Source organism: Oncorhynchus clarkii, chromosome 27 (genome assembly GCF_045791955.1).
Source record: "Oncorhynchus clarkii lewisi isolate Uvic-CL-2024 chromosome 27, UVic_Ocla_1.0, whole genome shotgun sequence".
NCBI lineage: Eukaryota > Metazoa > Chordata > Actinopteri > Salmoniformes > Salmonidae > Oncorhynchus > Oncorhynchus clarkii.
Window position 1 is genome coordinate 12,043,192 of NC_092173.1, and position 17,695 is coordinate 12,060,886.

General features: G+C 42.8%; 2 protein-coding genes across 5 annotated transcripts in view; both read right to left on the reverse strand.

The window, feature by feature from the left end:
* The window catches only part of LOC139385854 (SPARC-related modular calcium-binding protein 1-like), a 28,056-nt gene extending 11,600 nt beyond the window's left edge, over window positions 1-16,456 (reverse strand). For 2 of the 3 annotated variants that reach the window (XM_071131118.1, XM_071131119.1), the window contains exons 1-7: window positions 15,999-16,456; window positions 11,679-11,853; window positions 10,564-10,667; window positions 7,399-7,498; window positions 6,994-7,050; window positions 6,754-6,834; window positions 6,472-6,664 (exon numbers count right to left, since the gene is read on the reverse strand). In XM_071131118.1, coding sequence (XP_070987219.1) covers window positions 6,472-6,664; window positions 6,754-6,834; window positions 6,994-7,050; window positions 7,399-7,498; window positions 10,564-10,667; window positions 11,679-11,853; window positions 15,999-16,070 — 782 coding nt within the window. In that variant the 5' untranslated portion in view covers window positions 16,071-16,456. Of the gene's footprint in view, window positions 1-6,471; window positions 6,665-6,753; window positions 6,835-6,993; window positions 7,051-7,398; window positions 7,499-10,563; window positions 10,668-11,678; window positions 11,854-12,566; window positions 12,916-15,998 lie in introns of those variants that run through there. The other variant, XM_071131120.1, reaches the window with a different exon arrangement.
* A 472-nt stretch (window positions 16,457-16,928) lies between these two features.
* LOC139386193 (alpha-actinin-4-like) overlaps window positions 16,929-17,695 on the reverse strand; it is a 54,023-nt gene continuing 53,256 nt past the window's right edge. For both annotated transcript variants that reach the window (XM_071131665.1, XM_071131666.1), the window contains exon 21: window positions 16,929-17,695. This exon is cut by the window's right edge and continues 1,238 nt beyond it. The gene's annotated coding sequence lies outside the window, so the exon portion shown is untranslated.

Genomic DNA, 17,695 nt, shown 5'->3' on the forward strand with positions numbered 1-17,695 from the left:
TGGTAAAGTCTACACTGTTGGTTAAGGGCTTGTAAGTAAGCATTTCACAGCAAGGTCTACACTGTTGGTTAAGGGCTTGTAAGTAAGCATTTCACGGTAAGGTCTACACTGTTGGTTAAGGGCTTGTAAGTAAGCATTTCATGGTAAGGTCTACACTGTTGGTTAAGGGCTTGTAAGTAAGCATTTCACGGTAAGGTCTACACTGTTGGTTAAGGGCTTGTAAGTCAGCATTTCACGGTAAAGTCTACACTGTTGGTTAAGGGCTTGTCAGTAAGCATTTCACGGTAAAGTCTACACTGTTGGTTAAGGGCTTGTCAGTAAGCATTTCACGGTAAAGTCTACACTGTTGGTTAAGGGCTTGTAAGTAAACATTTCACGGTAAAGTCTACACTGTTGGTTAAGGGCTTGTCAGTAAGCATTTCACGGTAAAGTCTACACTGTTGGTTAAGGGCTTGTAAGTAAACATTTCACAGTAAGGTCTACACTGTTAGTTAAGGGCTTGTCAGTAAGCATTTCACGGTAAAGTCTACACTGTTGGTTAAGGGCTTGTAAGTAAACATTTCACAGTAAGGTCTACACTGTTGGTTAAGGGCTTGTAGTAAGCATTTCACGGTAAAGTCTACACTGTTGGTTAAGGGCTTGTAGTAAGCATTTCACGGTAAAGTCTACACTGTTGGTTAAGGGCTTGTCAGTAAACATTTCACAGTAAGGTCTACACTGTTGGTTAAGGGCTTGTAGTAAGCATTTCACGGTAAAGTCTACACTGTTGGTTAAGGGCTTGTCAGTAAGCATTTCACGGTAAAGTCTACACTGTTGGTTAAGGGCTTGTCAGTAAGCATTTCACGGTAAAGTCTACACTGTTGGTTAAGGGCTTGTAAGTAAGCATTTCACGGTAAAGTCTACACTGTTGGTTAAGGGCTTATAAGTAAGCATTTCACGGTAAGGTCTACACTGTTGGTTAAGGGCTTGTCAGTAAGCATTTCACGGTAAAGTCTACACTGTTGGTTAAGGGCTTGTCAGTAAGCATTTCACGGTAAAGTCTACACTGTTGGTTAAGGGCTTGTCAGTAAGCATTTCATGGTAAAGTCTACACTGTTGGTTAAGGGCTTGTCAGTAAGCATTTCATGGTAAAGTCTACACTGCTGGTTAAGGGCTTGTCAGTAAGCATTTCATGGTAAAGTCTACACTGTTGGTTAAGGGCTTGTCAGTAAGCATTTCACGGTAAAGTCTACACTGTTGGTTAAGGGCTTGTCAGTAAGCATTTCACGGTAAAGCCTACACTGTTGGTTAAGGGCTTGTCAGTAAGCATTTCACGGTAAAGTCTACACTGTTGGTTAAGGGCTTGTAAGTAAGCATTTCACGGTAAAGTCTACACTGCTGGTTAAGGGCTTGTCAGTAAGCATTTCACGGTAAAGTCTACACTGTTGGTTAAGGGCTTGTAAGTAAGCATTTCACGGTAAAGTCTACACTGTTGGTTAAGGGCTTGTCAGTAAGCATTTCATGGTAAAGTCTACACTGTTGGTTAAGGGCTTGTCAGTAAGCATTTCATGGTAAAGTCTACACTGTTGGTTAAGGGCTTGTCAGTAAGCACATGGTAAAGTCTACACTGTTGGTTAAGGGCTTGTCAGTAAGCATTTCATGGTAAAGTCTACACTGTTGGTTAAGGGCTTGTCAGTAAGCATTTCACGGTAAAGTCTACACTGTTGGTTAAGGGCTTGTCAGTAAGCATTTCACGGTAAAGTCTACACTGTTGGTTAAGGGCTTGTCAGTAAGCATTTCACGGTAAAGTCTACAATGTTGGTTAAGGGCTTGTCAGTAAGCATTTCACGGTAAAGTCTACACTGTTGGTTAAGGGCTTGTCAGTAAACATTTCACAGTAAGGTCTACACTGTTGGTTAAGGGCTTGTCAGTAAGCATTTCATGGTAAAGTCTACACTGTTGGTTAAGGGCTTGTCAGTAAACATTTCACAGTAAGGTCTACACTGTTGGTTAAGGGCTTGTCAGTAAGCATTTCATGGTAAAGTCTACACTGTTGGTTAAGGGCTTGTCAGTAAGAATTTCACGGTAAAGTCTACACTGTTGGTTAAGGGCTTGTCAGTAAACATTTCACAGTAAGGTCTACACTGTTGGTTAAGGGCTTGTAGTAAGCATTTCATGGTAAAGTCTACACTGCTGGTTAAGGGCTTGTCAGTAAGCATTTCACGCTAAGGTCTACACTGTTGGTTAAGGGCTTGTCAGTAAGCATTTCACGGTAAAGTCTACACTGTTGGTTAAGGGCTTGTAAGTAAGCATTTCACGGTAAAGTCTACACTGTTGGTTAAGGGCTTGTCAGTAAGCATTTCACGGTAAAGTTTACACTGTTGGTTAAGGGCTTGTAAGTAAGCATTTCACGGTAAGGTCTACACTGTTGGTTAAGGGCTTGTAAGTAAGCATTTCACGGTAAAGTCTACACTGTTGGTTAAGGGCTTGTCAGTAAGCATTTCATGGTAAAGTCTACACTGTTGGTTAAGGGCTTGTCAGTAAGCATTTCATGGTAAAGTCTACACTGTTGGTTAAGGGCTTGTAAGTAAGCATTTCACAGTAAGGTCTACACTGTTGGTTAAGGGCTTGTAAGTAAGCATTTCACGGTAAGGTCTACACTGTTGGTTAAGGGCTTGTAAGTAAGCATTTCATGGTAAGGTCTACACTGTTGGTTAAGGGCTTGTAAGTAAGCATTTCACGGTAAGGTCTACACTGTTGGTTAAGGGCTTGTAAGTCAGCATTTCACGGTAAAGTCTACACTGTTGGTTAAGGGCTTGTCAGTAAGCATTTCATGGTAAAGTCTACACTGTTGGTTAAGGGCTTGTCAGTAAGCATTTCATGGTAAAGTCTACACTGTTGGTTAAGGGCTTGTAAGTAAGCATTTCACAGTAAGGTCTACACTGTTGGTTAAGGGCTTGTAAGTAAGCATTTCACGGTAAGGTCTACACTGTTGGTTAAGGGCTTGTAAGTAAGCATTTCATGGTAAGGTCTACACTGTTGGTTAAGGGCTTGTAAGTAAGCATTTCACGGTAAGGTCTACACTGTTGGTTAAGGGCTTGTAAGTCAGCATTTCACGGTAAAGTCTACACTGTTGGTTAAGGGCTTGTCAGTAAGCATTTCACGGTAAAGTCTACACTGTTGGTTAAGGGCTTGTCAGTAAGCATTTCACGGTAAAGTCTACACTGTTGGTTAAGGGCTTGTAAGTAAACATTTCACGGTAAAGTCTACACTGTTGGTTAAGGGCTTGTCAGTAAGCATTTCACGGTAAAGTCTACACTGTTGGTTAAGGGCTTGTAAGTAAACATTTCACAGTAAGGTCTACACTGTTAGTTAAGGGCTTGTCAGTAAGCATTTCACGGTAAAGTCTACACTGTTGGTTAAGGGCTTGTAAGTAAACATTTCACAGTAAGGTCTACACTGTTGGTTAAGGGCTTGTAGTAAGCATTTCACGGTAAAGTCTACACTGTTGGTTAAGGGCTTGTAGTAAGCATTTCACGGTAAAGTCTACACTGTTGGTTAAGGGCTTGTCAGTAAACATTTCACAGTAAGGTCTACACTGTTGGTTAAGGGCTTGTAGTAAGCATTTCACGGTAAAGTCTACACTGTTGGTTAAGGGCTTGTCAGTAAGCATTTCACGGTAAAGTCTACACTGTTGGTTAAGGGCTTGTCAGTAAGCATTTCACGGTAAAGTCTACACTGTTGGTTAAGGGCTTGTAAGTAAGCATTTCACGGTAAAGTCTACACTGTTGGTTAAGGGCTTATAAGTAAGCATTTCACGGTAAGGTCTACACTGTTGGTTAAGGGCTTGTCAGTAAGCATTTCACGGTAAAGTCTACACTGTTGGTTAAGGGCTTGTCAGTAAGCATTTCACGGTAAAGTCTACACTGTTGGTTAAGGGCTTGTCAGTAAGCATTTCATGGTAAAGTCTACACTGCTGGTTAAGGGCTTGTCAGTAAGCATTTCATGGTAAAGTCTACACTGCTGGTTAAGGGCTTGTCAGTAAGCATTTCATGGTAAAGTCTACACTGTTGGTTAAGGGCTTGTCAGTAAGCATTTCACGGTAAAGTCTACACTGTTGGTTAAGGGCTTGTCAGTAAGCATTTCACGGTAAAGCCTACACTGTTGGTTAAGGGCTTGTCAGTAAGCATTTCACGGTAAAGTCTACACTGTTGGTTAAGGGCTTGTAAGTAAGCATTTCACGGTAAAGTCTACACTGCTGGTTAAGGGCTTGTCAGTAAGCATTTCACGGTAAAGTCTACACTGTTGGTTAAGGGCTTGTAAGTAAGCATTTCACGGTAAAGTCTACACTGTTGGTTAAGGGCTTGTCAGTAAGCATTTCATGGTAAAGTCTACACTGTTGGTTAAGGGCTTGTCAGTAAGCATTTCATGGTAAAGTCTACACTGTTGGTTAAGGGCTTGTCAGTAAGCATTTCATGGTAAAGTCTACACTGTTGGTTAAGGGCTTGTCAGTAAGCATTTCATGGTAAAGTCTACACTGTTGGTTAAGGGCTTGTCAGTAAGCATTTCATGGTAAAGTCTACACTGCTGGTTAAGGGCTTGTCAGTAAGCATTTCACGGTAAAGTCTACACTGTTGGTTAAGGGCTTGTCAGTAAGCATTTCACGGTAAAGTCTACACTGTTGGTTAAGGGCTTGTCAGTAAGCATTTCACGGTAAAGTCTACACTGTTGGTTAAGGGCTTGTCAGTAAGCATTTCACGGTAAAGTCTACACTGTTGGTTAAGGGCTTGTCAGTAAACATTTCACAGTAAGGTCTACACTGTTGGTTAAGGGCTTGTCAGTAAGCATTTCATGGTAAAGTCTACACTGTTGGTTAAGGGCTTGTCAGTAAACATTTCACAGTAAGGTCTACACTGTTGGTTAAGGGCTTGTCAGTAAGCATTTCATGGTAAAGTCTACACTGTTGGTTAAGGGCTTGTCAGTAAGAATTTCACGGTAAAGTCTACACTGTTGGTTAAGGGCTTGTCAGTAAACATTTCACAGTAAGGTCTACACTGTTGGTTAAGGGCTTGTAGTAAGCATTTCATGGTAAAGTCTACACTGCTGGTTAAGGGCTTGTCAGTAAGCATTTCACGGTAAGGTCTACACTGTTGGTTAAGGGCTTGTCAGTAAGCATTTCACGGTAAAGTCTACACTGTTGGTTAAGGGCTTGTAAGTAAGCATTTCACGGTAAAGTCTACACTGTTGGTTAAGGGCTTGTCAGTAAGCATTTCACGGTAAAGTTTACACTGTTGGTTAAGGGCTTGTAAGTAAGCATTTCACGGTAAGGTCTACACTGTTGGCTAAGGGCTTGTAAGTAAGCATTTCACGGTAAAGTCTACACTGTTGGTTAAGGGCTTGTCAGTAAGCATTTCATGGTAAAGTCTACACTGTTGGTTAAGGGCTTGTCAGTAAGCATTTCATGGTAAAGTCTACACTGTTGGTTAAGGGCTTGTAAGTAAGCATTTCACAGTAAGGTCTACACTGTTGGTTAAGGGCTTGTAAGTAAGCATTTCACGGTAAGGTCTACACTGTTGGTTAAGGGCTTGTAAGTAAGCATTTCACGGTAAGGTCTACACTGTTGGATTAAGGGCTTGTAAGTAAGCATTTCATGGTAAGGTCTACACTGTTGGTTAAGGGCTTGTAAGTAAGCATTTCACGGTAAGGTCTACACTGTTGGTTAAGGGCTTGTAAGTAAGCATTTCACGGTAAGGTCTACACTGTTGGTTAAGGGCTTGTAAGTAAGCATTTCACGGTAAAGTCTACACTGCTGGTTAAGGGCTTGTAGGTAAGTATTTCACAGTAAAGTCTACACTGCTGGTTAAGGGCTTGTAAGTAAGCATTTCACGGTAGTCTACACTCGTTGTATTTGGCGCATGTGGCAAATAAAGTTTGATTTGATATGTATATACTGTATTCTATTCTACTGTATCTTAGTTTACGCCGCTCTGACATTGCTCGTCTATATATTTATACATTCTTAATTCCATTCGTTACTTAGATTTGTGTGTATCGGGCATATGTTGTGAAATGGTTAGATATTACTGCACTGTCAGAGCTAGAAACACAAGCATTTCACTACACCCGCAATAACATCTGCTAAACACCTGTATGTGACCAATACAATTTGATTTGGACAGTGTATGTCATGGAAAGAGCAGGTGTTCTTAATGTTTTGTATACTCCGTGTTTGAGTTCTTCGGTAGGCATTTCTTAGGCTCCTGGGCTACATGGGGTGCATTGATCAGTTTAGTAAAGTGTGGAATGGGAGAGTTCTGATAGCGGACTGTGCGTGTCATGGGAGTGTAGAATGCATTTAGGTAAAACTTTATTGTACTGCCAAGTTAAACTGGTACAAGTCATTCCTATGTAACTACCTGGTAATTATCAGGCTGTAAAATAAAGCGTTAGCCACATTTCTCTATCCACTAGGTGCCTTGTTCGAGGCCATACCTGGCAGAGGTGCCTGGTAGAGGCCGTCCTGTGTCTACCCGGACACACCAGCAGTACCCCGTGGTGACGTGGCACTGGATGGGGCTGTAGCGCCCGTCTGCACTGCATTTTGGGATGAAGCGCTCCTCCTGCCACAGAACATGCACCTTGGCCATCAACGCTGCTCTCTCCCTCTCACACGTCTGAGGACTGTCTGTGGAAGCACGAATGTACGCACACACATTAATCATTATCTCACAGAAGTGATAGCTATGAAAGCTCATAAAAAGAAAAACTCCTTACCTGTAGGGCGTTTTACAGAACGATTCCCTTTGGGGTCAGAGTTCAACCGGATGGTCACCCAGAGCGGAGGAGCGGTGATTCCTGTACAGGAAATATAGTGATATTAGTGTAAACAAACAATATGGTAGTATCATTCTGAAAATGTCCATCATTACGGGACGGTTTCCCAGAGACAGATTAAGCCTAGTGCTAGACTTAAAAGCTTGTTCAACGGTTATTCTCCAAGTCCACTCCTCTCACCTGCTGCAGACTTGGTCCTGCTAGGGTCGGCGGTGGGCCGGGAGGGACCACCCTCACCTGTGTCCACAGAGACAAGAACTTTTCAAGGACCAAAGTGACTGTGATAAAAGCCCGTACCAGAGTAGGTACGTGTGTGGCAGTGTTTGAGTGAGTCTTTATATTAGTGTCAGTGGAGCACTATTGATTGATATACAGTACAGTACTTAAGCGTGTCAGTCAGGTGAATTCTCACCTCTTTGGGCTGACTCCAGATCAGTCATCTGTGTAATTTCAGACAAATGACTCATGGCACAACACAACATACTACAAAGAGGGCTGGGTGAAGATCTGTTTAATGGGTGGCTTGATAGATGCTAATTCACAACTATTTCCCGCTGGCCGTTTGGGTCTAAACTCTTGTCTCACCTGTGCAGTTGGGTCTGAGGTGCAGGACAGAGGTCCCACTGACAGGTTTCCCATCTGGAGTAGAGCACCAGCAGTAACCAGTCTGGTTGTGGCACTGCACCTGAGGAAGTGGGACATTTGTCAGAACCTGCGTTTTGCTAACTTCATCAAAGCCAAGTACTGAAATGTATACTCACTAAAGGGTAGCCATAGACTGTTCTCTCTGCTACCGTCCGGCAAACGGTACCGACGCATCGGCCAACAGGCTTCGAGACAGCTTTTACCCCCAAGCCATAAGACTGCTAAATAGTTAATTAAAATGGTTACCCAGACTCTTTTCACTGACCCCATCTTGTGCTGACTCTATGCACACTCACAAGACTATATATATATATATATATATATATATATATACAGACACACACACTACATTGACCCTCTCACACAAAACCCACACACACTCACATACACACACACACATACCGACACATAAATACACATAAACATAAATACACACGCACACTTTTAAATTCATCATACGCAAAGTGTACAAAGCATTAAGAACACCTTCATAACATTGAGTCCCCCCCCCCTTTTGCCCTCAAAACCGCCTCAATTCACCGGGGCATGGACTGTACAAGATGTCGAAAGCGTTCCACAGGGATGCTGGCCCATGTTGACGCCAATGCTTCCCACAGTTGTGTCAAGTTGTCTGGATGTCCTTTTGGTGGTGGGCCATTCTTGAGACACACAGGAAACTGTTGAGTGTGAAAACCCCAGCAGCATTGCAGTTCTGGACACACTCAAACCAGTGCACCTGGCACCTACTACCATACCCATCAAAGGCACTTAAAACAATTTTTTCTTGCCCATTCTCCCTCTGAATGTCACACATAAACAATCCATGTCTCAATGCTTAAAAATCCTTCTTTAACCGATCTCCTCCCCTTCATCTACACTGATTGAAGTGGAGGGATCATAGCTTTCAACTGGATTCACCTGGTCAGAGCAGGTGATCCTAATGTTTTGTATGCTGTTACTCTGTTCTTTATTCTTACCCTTATTATTATCTATCCTGATGCCTAGTCACTTCACCCTGCCTTTATGTACATATCTAGCTCAAATATATCGTACCCCTGCACATTGATCTGGTACTGGTACTCCCTGTATATAGCTCCACATTCATCTGGTACTGGTACTCTCTGTATATAGCTCCACATTGATCTGGTACTGGTACTCTCTGTATATAGCTCCACATTCATCTGGTACTGGTACTCTCTGTATATAGCTCCACATTGATCTGGTACTGGTACTCTCTGTATATAGCTCAACATAGATCTGGTACTCCCTGTATATAGCTCCACATTGATCTGGTACTGGTACTCCCTGTATATAGCTCCACATAGATCTGGTACTGGTACTCCCTGTATATAGCTCCACATTGATCTGGTACTAGTACTCTCTGTATATAGCTCCACATTGATCTGGTACTTCCTGTATATAGCTCCACATAGATCTGGTACTGGTACTCTCTGTATATAGCTCCACATAGATCTGGTACTGGTACTCCCTGTATATAGCTCCACATTGATCTGGTACTGGTACTTCCTGTATATAGCTACACATAGATCTGGTACTGGTACTCCCTGTATATAGCTCCACATAGATCTGGTACTGGTACTTCCTGTATATAGCTCCACATAGATCTGGTACTGGTACTCTCTGTATATAGCTCCACATAGATCTGGTACTGGTACTCCCTGTATATAGCTCCACATAGATCTGGTACTCCCTGTCTATAGCTCCACATAGATCTGGTACTGGTACTTCCTGTATATAGCTCCGCATAGATCTGGTACTCCCCGTATATAGCTCCACATAGATCTGGTACTGGTACTTCCTGTATATAGCTCCACATAGATCTGGTACTGGTACTCTCTGTATATAGCTCCACATAGATCTGGTACTGGTACTTCCTGTATATAGCTCCACATAGATCTGGTACTGGTACTCTCTGTATATAGCTCAACATAGATCTGGTACTCCCTGTATATAGCTCCACATAGATCTGGTACTGGTACTCCCTGTATATAGCTCCACATAGATCTGGTACGGGTACTCCCTGTATATAGCTCCACATAGATCTGGTACTGGTACTCCCTGTATATAGCTCAACATAGATCTGGTACTCCCTGTATATAGCTCCACATAGATCTGGTACTGGTACTCCCTGTATATAGCTCCACATAGATCTGGTACGGGTACTCCCTGTATATAGCTCCACATAGATCTGGTACTGGTACTCCCTGTATATAGCTCCACATAGATCTGGTACTGGTACTCCCTGTATATAGCTCCACATAGATCTGGTACTGGTACTCCCTGTATATAGCTCCACATAGATCTGGTACTGGTACTCCCTGTATATAGCTCCACATAGATCTGGTACTGGTACTCCCTGTATATAGCTCCACATAGATCTGGTACTGGTACTGCCTGTATATAGCTCCACATTGATCTGATACTGGTACTGCCTGTATATAGCTCCACATAGATCTGGTACTGGTACTGCCTGTATATAGCTCCACATAGATCTGGTACTGGTACTGCCTGTATATAGCTCCACATTGATCTGATACTGGTACTGCCTGTATATAGCTCCACATAGATCTGGTACTGGTACTGCCTGTATATAGCTCCACATAGATCTGGTACTGGTACTGCCTGTATATAGCTCCACATAGATCTGGTACTGGTACTCCCTGTATATAGCTCCACATAGATCTGATACTGGTACTGCCTGTATATAGCTCCACATTGATCTGATACTGGTACTGCCTGTATATAGCTCCACATAGATCTGGTACTGGTACTGCCTGTATATAGCTCCACATTGATCTGGTACTGGTACTGCTTGTATATAGCTCCACATTGATCTGATACTGGTACTGCTTGTATATAGCTCCACATTGATCTGGTACTGGTACTGCTTGTATATAGCTCCATTCTTGTGTATTTTATTCCTCTTGTGTTACTATTTTTATTATAATTTTGTAACTGTACATTGTTGGGAAGGGCTCGTAAGCAAGCATTTCAGGGTAAAAACCACACCCTTTGTATTCGGCGCATGTGACAAATCCAATTTGATTTGCTATGATTTTCTGTCATTTGAAAGACAGACAGTACCTGCAGGAAACTTCCATCTGCACCGCATTCTGGGACGGTGTGGCTGCGGACGCTGGACTCCAGGGCCTGACTACGAGCCAGCTGGCACTTGGACTGGGTGGAATCTGAAGGGGGATGTCCAGCAACCATCTCTACTACTTCCATTGGCATATATAATCAATGCAGAAGTGTGTATAGATTGTGTGTACTGTATATATCAGGGATGGTCAACTGACGGCCCTTTTGAAGGCACTCGGATCAATTTCTACACACAAAAAGGTTTTAGGAACTCAGTCGGGGTCTAAACTTACTGTTGAGAGTAAGAATAGAAGAATAGACCAGGTGCAATTTCAAAATGTGGTTGTGCATCAGCAGTTTTTCTCTTGTTATGTCAGTCAGTGATAGCAGTGGAGGCTGCTGAGGGGGGGGGGGGGGGGGACTCATAATAATGGCCGGAATGGAGTGAATGGAATGATATCAAACATGTTTTATGGGGGTTCTCGTGTTTGATACCATTCCATTCACTCCATTCCAGAATTACACTCCATTTCAGCCATTATTATAAGCAGTCCCCCCCTCAGCAGCCTCTACTGACTGATAGTCAGTAAATTTTAGATAATGTCAGCAATTCTTTTTCAGAATTCGGAGTTAGTTTAGTGGCCAGCTGTCTAAACTTGTTATCGTGGTCAAATTACCAGATTGGAGGGCCCCCCATTGATTTTGTCAGTCAGTCTCACTCAGATATCATATTCAAAACTGCAAACATTTCTCTCCGCCCTATGGCAAAATGTGTAGAATTGCATGAAATTAGTACTAAGACAGCTCATTTCCCTCTCTGCCCCATGGCAAAATGAGTGGAATCTTAACAAATTTGCTTTAAAACTGCAACATTTTCTCTACACTCCCATGGCAAAATTTGTAGAACACAGAACCACGAGCAACTGCAGCACCTCATGATGAGTTCAGATTTTTTTGTGGCTCTCACCCCCATCAAAGTTGCCCATCCCTGGTATATATGGGGATTAATAGATGGAATGTATATATGTGTACAGTGTGAATACGCGTGTATAGATGGAGGCGTCCATTACTGACTTTCATAGAATGTACACAGTTTATGGTCACTAAAGGGTACTTACCTGCACAGTGTGCTCGTGGTGCCGTCCGTAGCTGAGTGTTGATGCACTGGGCTCTCTGGAAGGCACACAGGGACATGTAAAGGCGTCCATTGCTGCCACATACTGTCCGGTGGCGCTCCCTGTGGCAGTCCAGCGCACAGCCCCGGGGCCACATGTTTTCTGGGATCAGAAATGGCTGGAAACAAGCAGCAACACAGGCAGTACAATGCAATTACACCCTCCTGACCTGTACTCTCATATGACACACTTTGACCCCCCCAGCAGCGTACTGTATCAGAGAGATGGATGGAAAAAGAGCAGAGAAGGGCTCGCACCGAAGTTGTGTGACCAATCAGAACACGAGTAAATACACGTTTGGAGTGTTTGGTGTGGACAGACTTAAGCGGAGCTGGTCAAAGAGGGATTAAAAAGGAGCTATTTGTTGGTGCCTTGGCTAGTGGACACTCAGTCTGCTGCTTGTCTGGCACACGAACAGTGCTTCAGTGTCACGCTGGGAAAAGCTGAGAGAGGGAGCACGTAAAAGATAAGCACTGCAGCAGTCAACACATGGCCAAAGTATGTTAAAATAGAGAATAAGGAAATGTGTGTGTGTGTATATCTTGGATTTCACCTGATCCTGTACCTGTGAGAGCTGTTTTTGCTAGCTAACTGCTCTGTAAATAAACAGGTCTAATTGAGGGGAAGGTTCCAGACTCTTCAGGCCCACCTCACCCCCCTGCCTGCCAACTGTGGGCTCAGTCTGTAGCTCATTGTCATGGCTGGAGTAAAGTGCTGTTTTACAGGCCTGCATCCAAAGGGAAGATGCTGGAACATTTCTGTTTGGTCATCTGAATATTGCTGTAATACTGGACCATACACCAGACATGCATGACCTCGAAAATCTCTTACCTGTCCTTGAGTCAATGCTTCAGTACATGACACACACCATCCTAGAGGACACTTATTGCAGAACACGACGGCTGTCCGAGGGCTTTCCCTGTATCCCTGCTATAGTATGGTAACACCGCAGCTTTTTCCAGCCTTATTCATAGTCACAGTGGTATTCCTAATCGTTAGTAGGATGCCCGAGGCCTAGACTGCATTTGATAAACTTCTATTGACACACCATGTGTTTTTTTTTTACATCAACATTCCAGTGAGGTGGGCGGAGGAGAGACGAGAACAGAGATGGAGAGAGGTACTCGGACCGCAGGCCATTGGCTTCTGCTAAATTGCTAACACATGCTGCCCAGTGCCAGACATTGCACTAAAAGCTAGGTATCACACATGCACTCACACACGGGTCCCTCTCTTGTTGTTGACCTTCACTCCCACACAGATAACCCTGGACCCAGACCGTCCCCCCCACCCACCCAAAGCCCCAGCCATCCTCCAGGCCCGATCTTCAATACCTCTTTGTCTCCTGCTCTCCCTCACACTCTGTCATAGCTCAGTCAATTTGCCATGGTGTGTGTTTCACTGTTTACATAATTTTTCCTGATTGAAAAAAAAAACCCTCTCCTCTGATGAAAGGACCTGCCTGTGCTGCTAGGTGGTGAGGGCATCATTTCATCGATTGATTCCTTGTGGAGGACAGCGTATACTTTGGATGTGTGTGTGTGCATGTTGGAGGTGGTGTCATTGTGGCTGGAGGACGGGACATGGCTTTCTAACTAGGAGTTCAGTACCACTGAATGGACCAGGTTCAGGTCTAAAGAGTAACTAGTAGCCTTGAGTGAGCTTCTCTGTCCAGGTGCAGTGTTACGTGTTCCAGCTACAATTAGCGTCAGTGTTCTGGGCAGAGCGTTGAAGCGTGGACGAACAAGGCGGCAATGTTTTAGGCAACCTGGTGTTAGATTTTATAACTATATATGAAAATATAGATATATCTCGAGAGAGTCGCCTTAGTGTGATGAAATACGACGTTTTGGCTGAGACTGAAATGCTGCTGAAAGACTGGCACGTGTATTTTCACATCCATATCAGTCACTTTTATGTTGAAATAACCCCCCTCCCCTGTCGTATGCGGAGTAAAAGTAATGAGACCAGTGAATCAGGCACATGTGAAGAGTTTTCCTCCATTCATCTCTATGGCGTGGCAGGAAGTCTGGACAGACAAAACAGCCTGTGTGTGCAATTTGTCATGCGCCTGCAGAATACAAAACAACCAAACATTGCAGACACTCGCAGACATGCTAAACATGTGCACTTTCACAGCCGAGTCCTGTACAAGTACACCTTCTCTCACCTTTCAAAATTGGCATGGTAACCAAACACACTGAAACCTGTACACATGTACTGTATGCACACACTCAAACAGGTACAGTTCCTTCAGAAAGCATTAGCCCTGAACTTATTCCACATTTTGTTGTGTTACAGCCTGAATTCAAAATGGATGAAATAGATTCTCACCCATATACACACACACACACAATACCTCATAATGACCAAGTGAAAACATACTTTTAGACATTTTTTGCAAATGTATTGAAAATGAAATACAGTATTCTCTCATTTACACAAGTATTCACACCCCTGAGTCAATACATGTTAGAATCACATTTGCCAGCAATTACAGCTCTGAGTCTTACTGCACAAGTCTATATGAGCTTTGCACACCTGGATTGTACAATATTTGCACTTTAATTTTTTTTTTTTTTTTAAATGATTCAAGCTCTGTCAAGTTGGTTGTTGCTCATCGCTAGACAGCCATTTTCAAGTCTTGCCTTAAGCCAAAACTGTAACTAGGCCACTCAGGAACGTTCAATGTAATCTTGGTAAGCAACTCCAGTATATAATTGGCCTTGTTTTATGTTATTGTCCTGCTGAAAGGTGAATTTGTCTTCAAGTGTCTGTTGGAAAGCAGGCTAAAGTAATTTTCCTCTAGGATTTTGCCTCAAATCCATTTATTTGTATCCTAAAAACTCCCTAGTTCTTGCCCATAAAAAGCATACCCGTTACATGATGCAGCCACCACCATGCTTAAAAATATGAAGAAGTGAAGTGGTACTTGGATGTGCCCCAAACTTAACATTTTGTGTTCAGAACATAAAGTTAATTTCTTTGGCACTTGTTTTGCAGTTTTACATTAGTGCCTTATTGCAAACAGAATGCATGTTTTGGAATATTTTAATTCTGTACAGGCTTCCATCTTTTCACCCTTTAATTTACTGTACGTTAGTATTGTGGAGTAACTACAATGCTGTTGATCCATCCCCAATTCTCCTATCACAGCCATTCAATTCTGGTGAAATCCCTGAGCAGTTTCCTTCCTCTCCAGCAACTGAGTTAGGAAGGACAGGGTTTATTGATAAACCATCCAAAGTGTAATTAATAACGTCACCATGCTCAAAGGGATATTCAATGTCTGCTTTTTTTTTTACCCATCTACCAATAGGTGCCCTTCTTTGCGAGGCATTGGATAACCTCCCTGGTCTTTGTGCTTGAATCTGTGTTTGAAATTCACCACTCGACTGAGGGACCTTGTATGTGTGGGGTACAGAGATGAGGCAGTCCTTCAAAAGTAATGTTAATCAATAATATCGCACAGTCCATGCAACTTGTGAAGCACATTTTTACTCCTGAACTTATTTAGGCATGCCATAACAAAGGGGTTGAATACTTATTGACACAAGACATTTCAGCTTTTCATTTGTTATGAATCTTGAAACATTTCTAAAAACATAACTCCACTTTGACATTATGGGTAGGCCAGTGACTAAAGTCAAGGGGTGTGAATTATTTTTGAAGGCACACACCCGTTTTCCCCTCTGGTAAAATAAAAAAATAAGTTTCAATATTTGCCTTTAGGCGGTTTCTGGCCTGCGGTCTGGGCTAGTTAGCCAGTGTTTGTCTACTCCATACACTACCTCTTTAGGGAACATTGGCTTTATAGACTTTCTCAGATTCCACTCCATGGCTTGGAGGTAGGTGTGGCCCCTTACAAACTGATCTTGGATCAGCTTGTCATACTCTAATCTCCTAAATGATTATGGTCAGTACTAAACTAAACCGACTTTTGATCACTTGATCACTAACAGGTATGCCCTTAATTCATGGCTGTAACCAATCTGAATGAAAAGGGTTTCAACACTGCTTGAGATGGCAACCATTCCTTTCTGTCTATTATAGTCTACTTCACTCAGCCAGAGCACAGATGTAATAAAACGTTTTGCATTCACGTTTAGTTATGTTTTAAAACGCACCATCGGTGATTGGATGTTGGTTTAAGTTCAGGTGACAATCACAGAATGATAATAAAAAAATGTAACAGATCATGCTAGACTGTCTCTCAAAATGAGCATTTCTGAAGTATGAAAGTGTAAATCCTTGAGGACTTACCGGTGACCTCTCAGTTTGAATAGACTCCGAGAACAAGATGATGAGCAGCACGAGACAGGTGAACACCAGCATACTGCCCAGGCGCGTGGCTCTGCTGGAGGTGTTGCGCGCACTTCTGTCTCTGTGGCAAAGCTCCGTGTACAAGTCGCCAGCCAATCCAGCCTTCGGTGGCACCGTTAACGCAAAAACGTTAAGGGCAGCTTTGTATCTTCTTTTCACTTTCAGCAGGCCATTTTGTTGGTAAGCGGCAGATCTCTTGACAAGTGGAACGACAAAACGGGTAGATCCCAAATTGTTGCGCTTTCCGCAAAACCGGTGGCAAGTGATGAATAATCAGAAATAGTTTTACGGGGAAATTTCTTCAAAAACACACACTATAATTGTAAATATGGTTCTCTGTCATCCTGGATTTGAACGCAGACTACATGAGCATCAAGACCTCCCCTGTCAAATCCCTACCGTGGCGTTATCCCCAAGTAGCCAGCCCCTTTCCGTTCGACAATAACGTGCGTAACTGCTGCACAACTGGTTGCCATACTTCAGGCCTACTTGTTCACAGTGGGCTATTGTATAAAAAGTAGTTATAGCAATACACATAGTATTATTATTATTTTAAAAATCTAAATCTACTAGTGTTTTATAAAACGTTAATAGGCTCATTTGTAGAGGTTAAAACGGTCTACACCTGGTGGTCCGTCTACGACTAGGCTACTGCTGGTCCCAAGTCTCCCTCACGTGGACATAAACATGCAGACTAGACAGCCCATAGGGCAAGCAGCTGATTTACACGTATCCTACCAGGAGGAAATGACTATTTGCTTATTTTAAAAGGTAGTATGAGTAGGCCCATTAACTGTTCAGAGTCAAAGGCTATGTGTGTGCGTATATAAGTAGGCCAAGAGAAGGAAAATAAAAACAGAGACCAAGTCATAGTATTTTATAAGGAAACTTTATGTGTGCTTGTGAAATTCACTTTTAGACAGAAGGCTGTTTTGCAGTTTCCAGTACAGCAGATAAGGTTTGATATTAAAGAGTACAAAAAAAAAAGAGAGAAGAAATCACAAATCCAAAGCTCAATGCTTTCCAACCTTGCAGGTAAAAGTACAAGCCTTTGGCCCAAGTCGTATTTTTTTCCTCGTCACTCTGGCTCGCACCCCCCCCCCCCCCCCCATTACAAATATTAAAGAAATAAAACAAAATGTCATGCACTTAATTTAGTCAATTCATTTCTTCAAATCAATTCCCACCATTTCTCTCTGAACTCTGTGATATTGGATATAGATGATTGCATAGATTGGTAGACAGTAATTTCCTTTTTATTTAAGACATAATGGAATGTTTATTAAGACTCTGGCCCCCTCCCTTCGCCCTTCTTTATGCTGGGTCCCTCCCCACCCTGCTGTGTAGAGAAGACAGACAAGGAGCTGGAGGGTTGCGAGGGAGCAAGAGACAGGGCTGTAGCCACTAACAGGCACATTTTTTTTGTTCTCCCATCGTTTCCAACTTCCTCGGGGAACTCTCTAAAGCGGTGTTCCTATAGAAACAATTCAGCCGATGGTAGCGGTGGGCCTTCACTTTGTCCATGTAAGCTTTACATGACCTGACATGCTGTGCTTCTAGGGGATATTTCTCAATATGTTCTTCAGTTGAAACTATAATAAATGAGTAGATTGTGTGAACATGAGCACCTTTATACA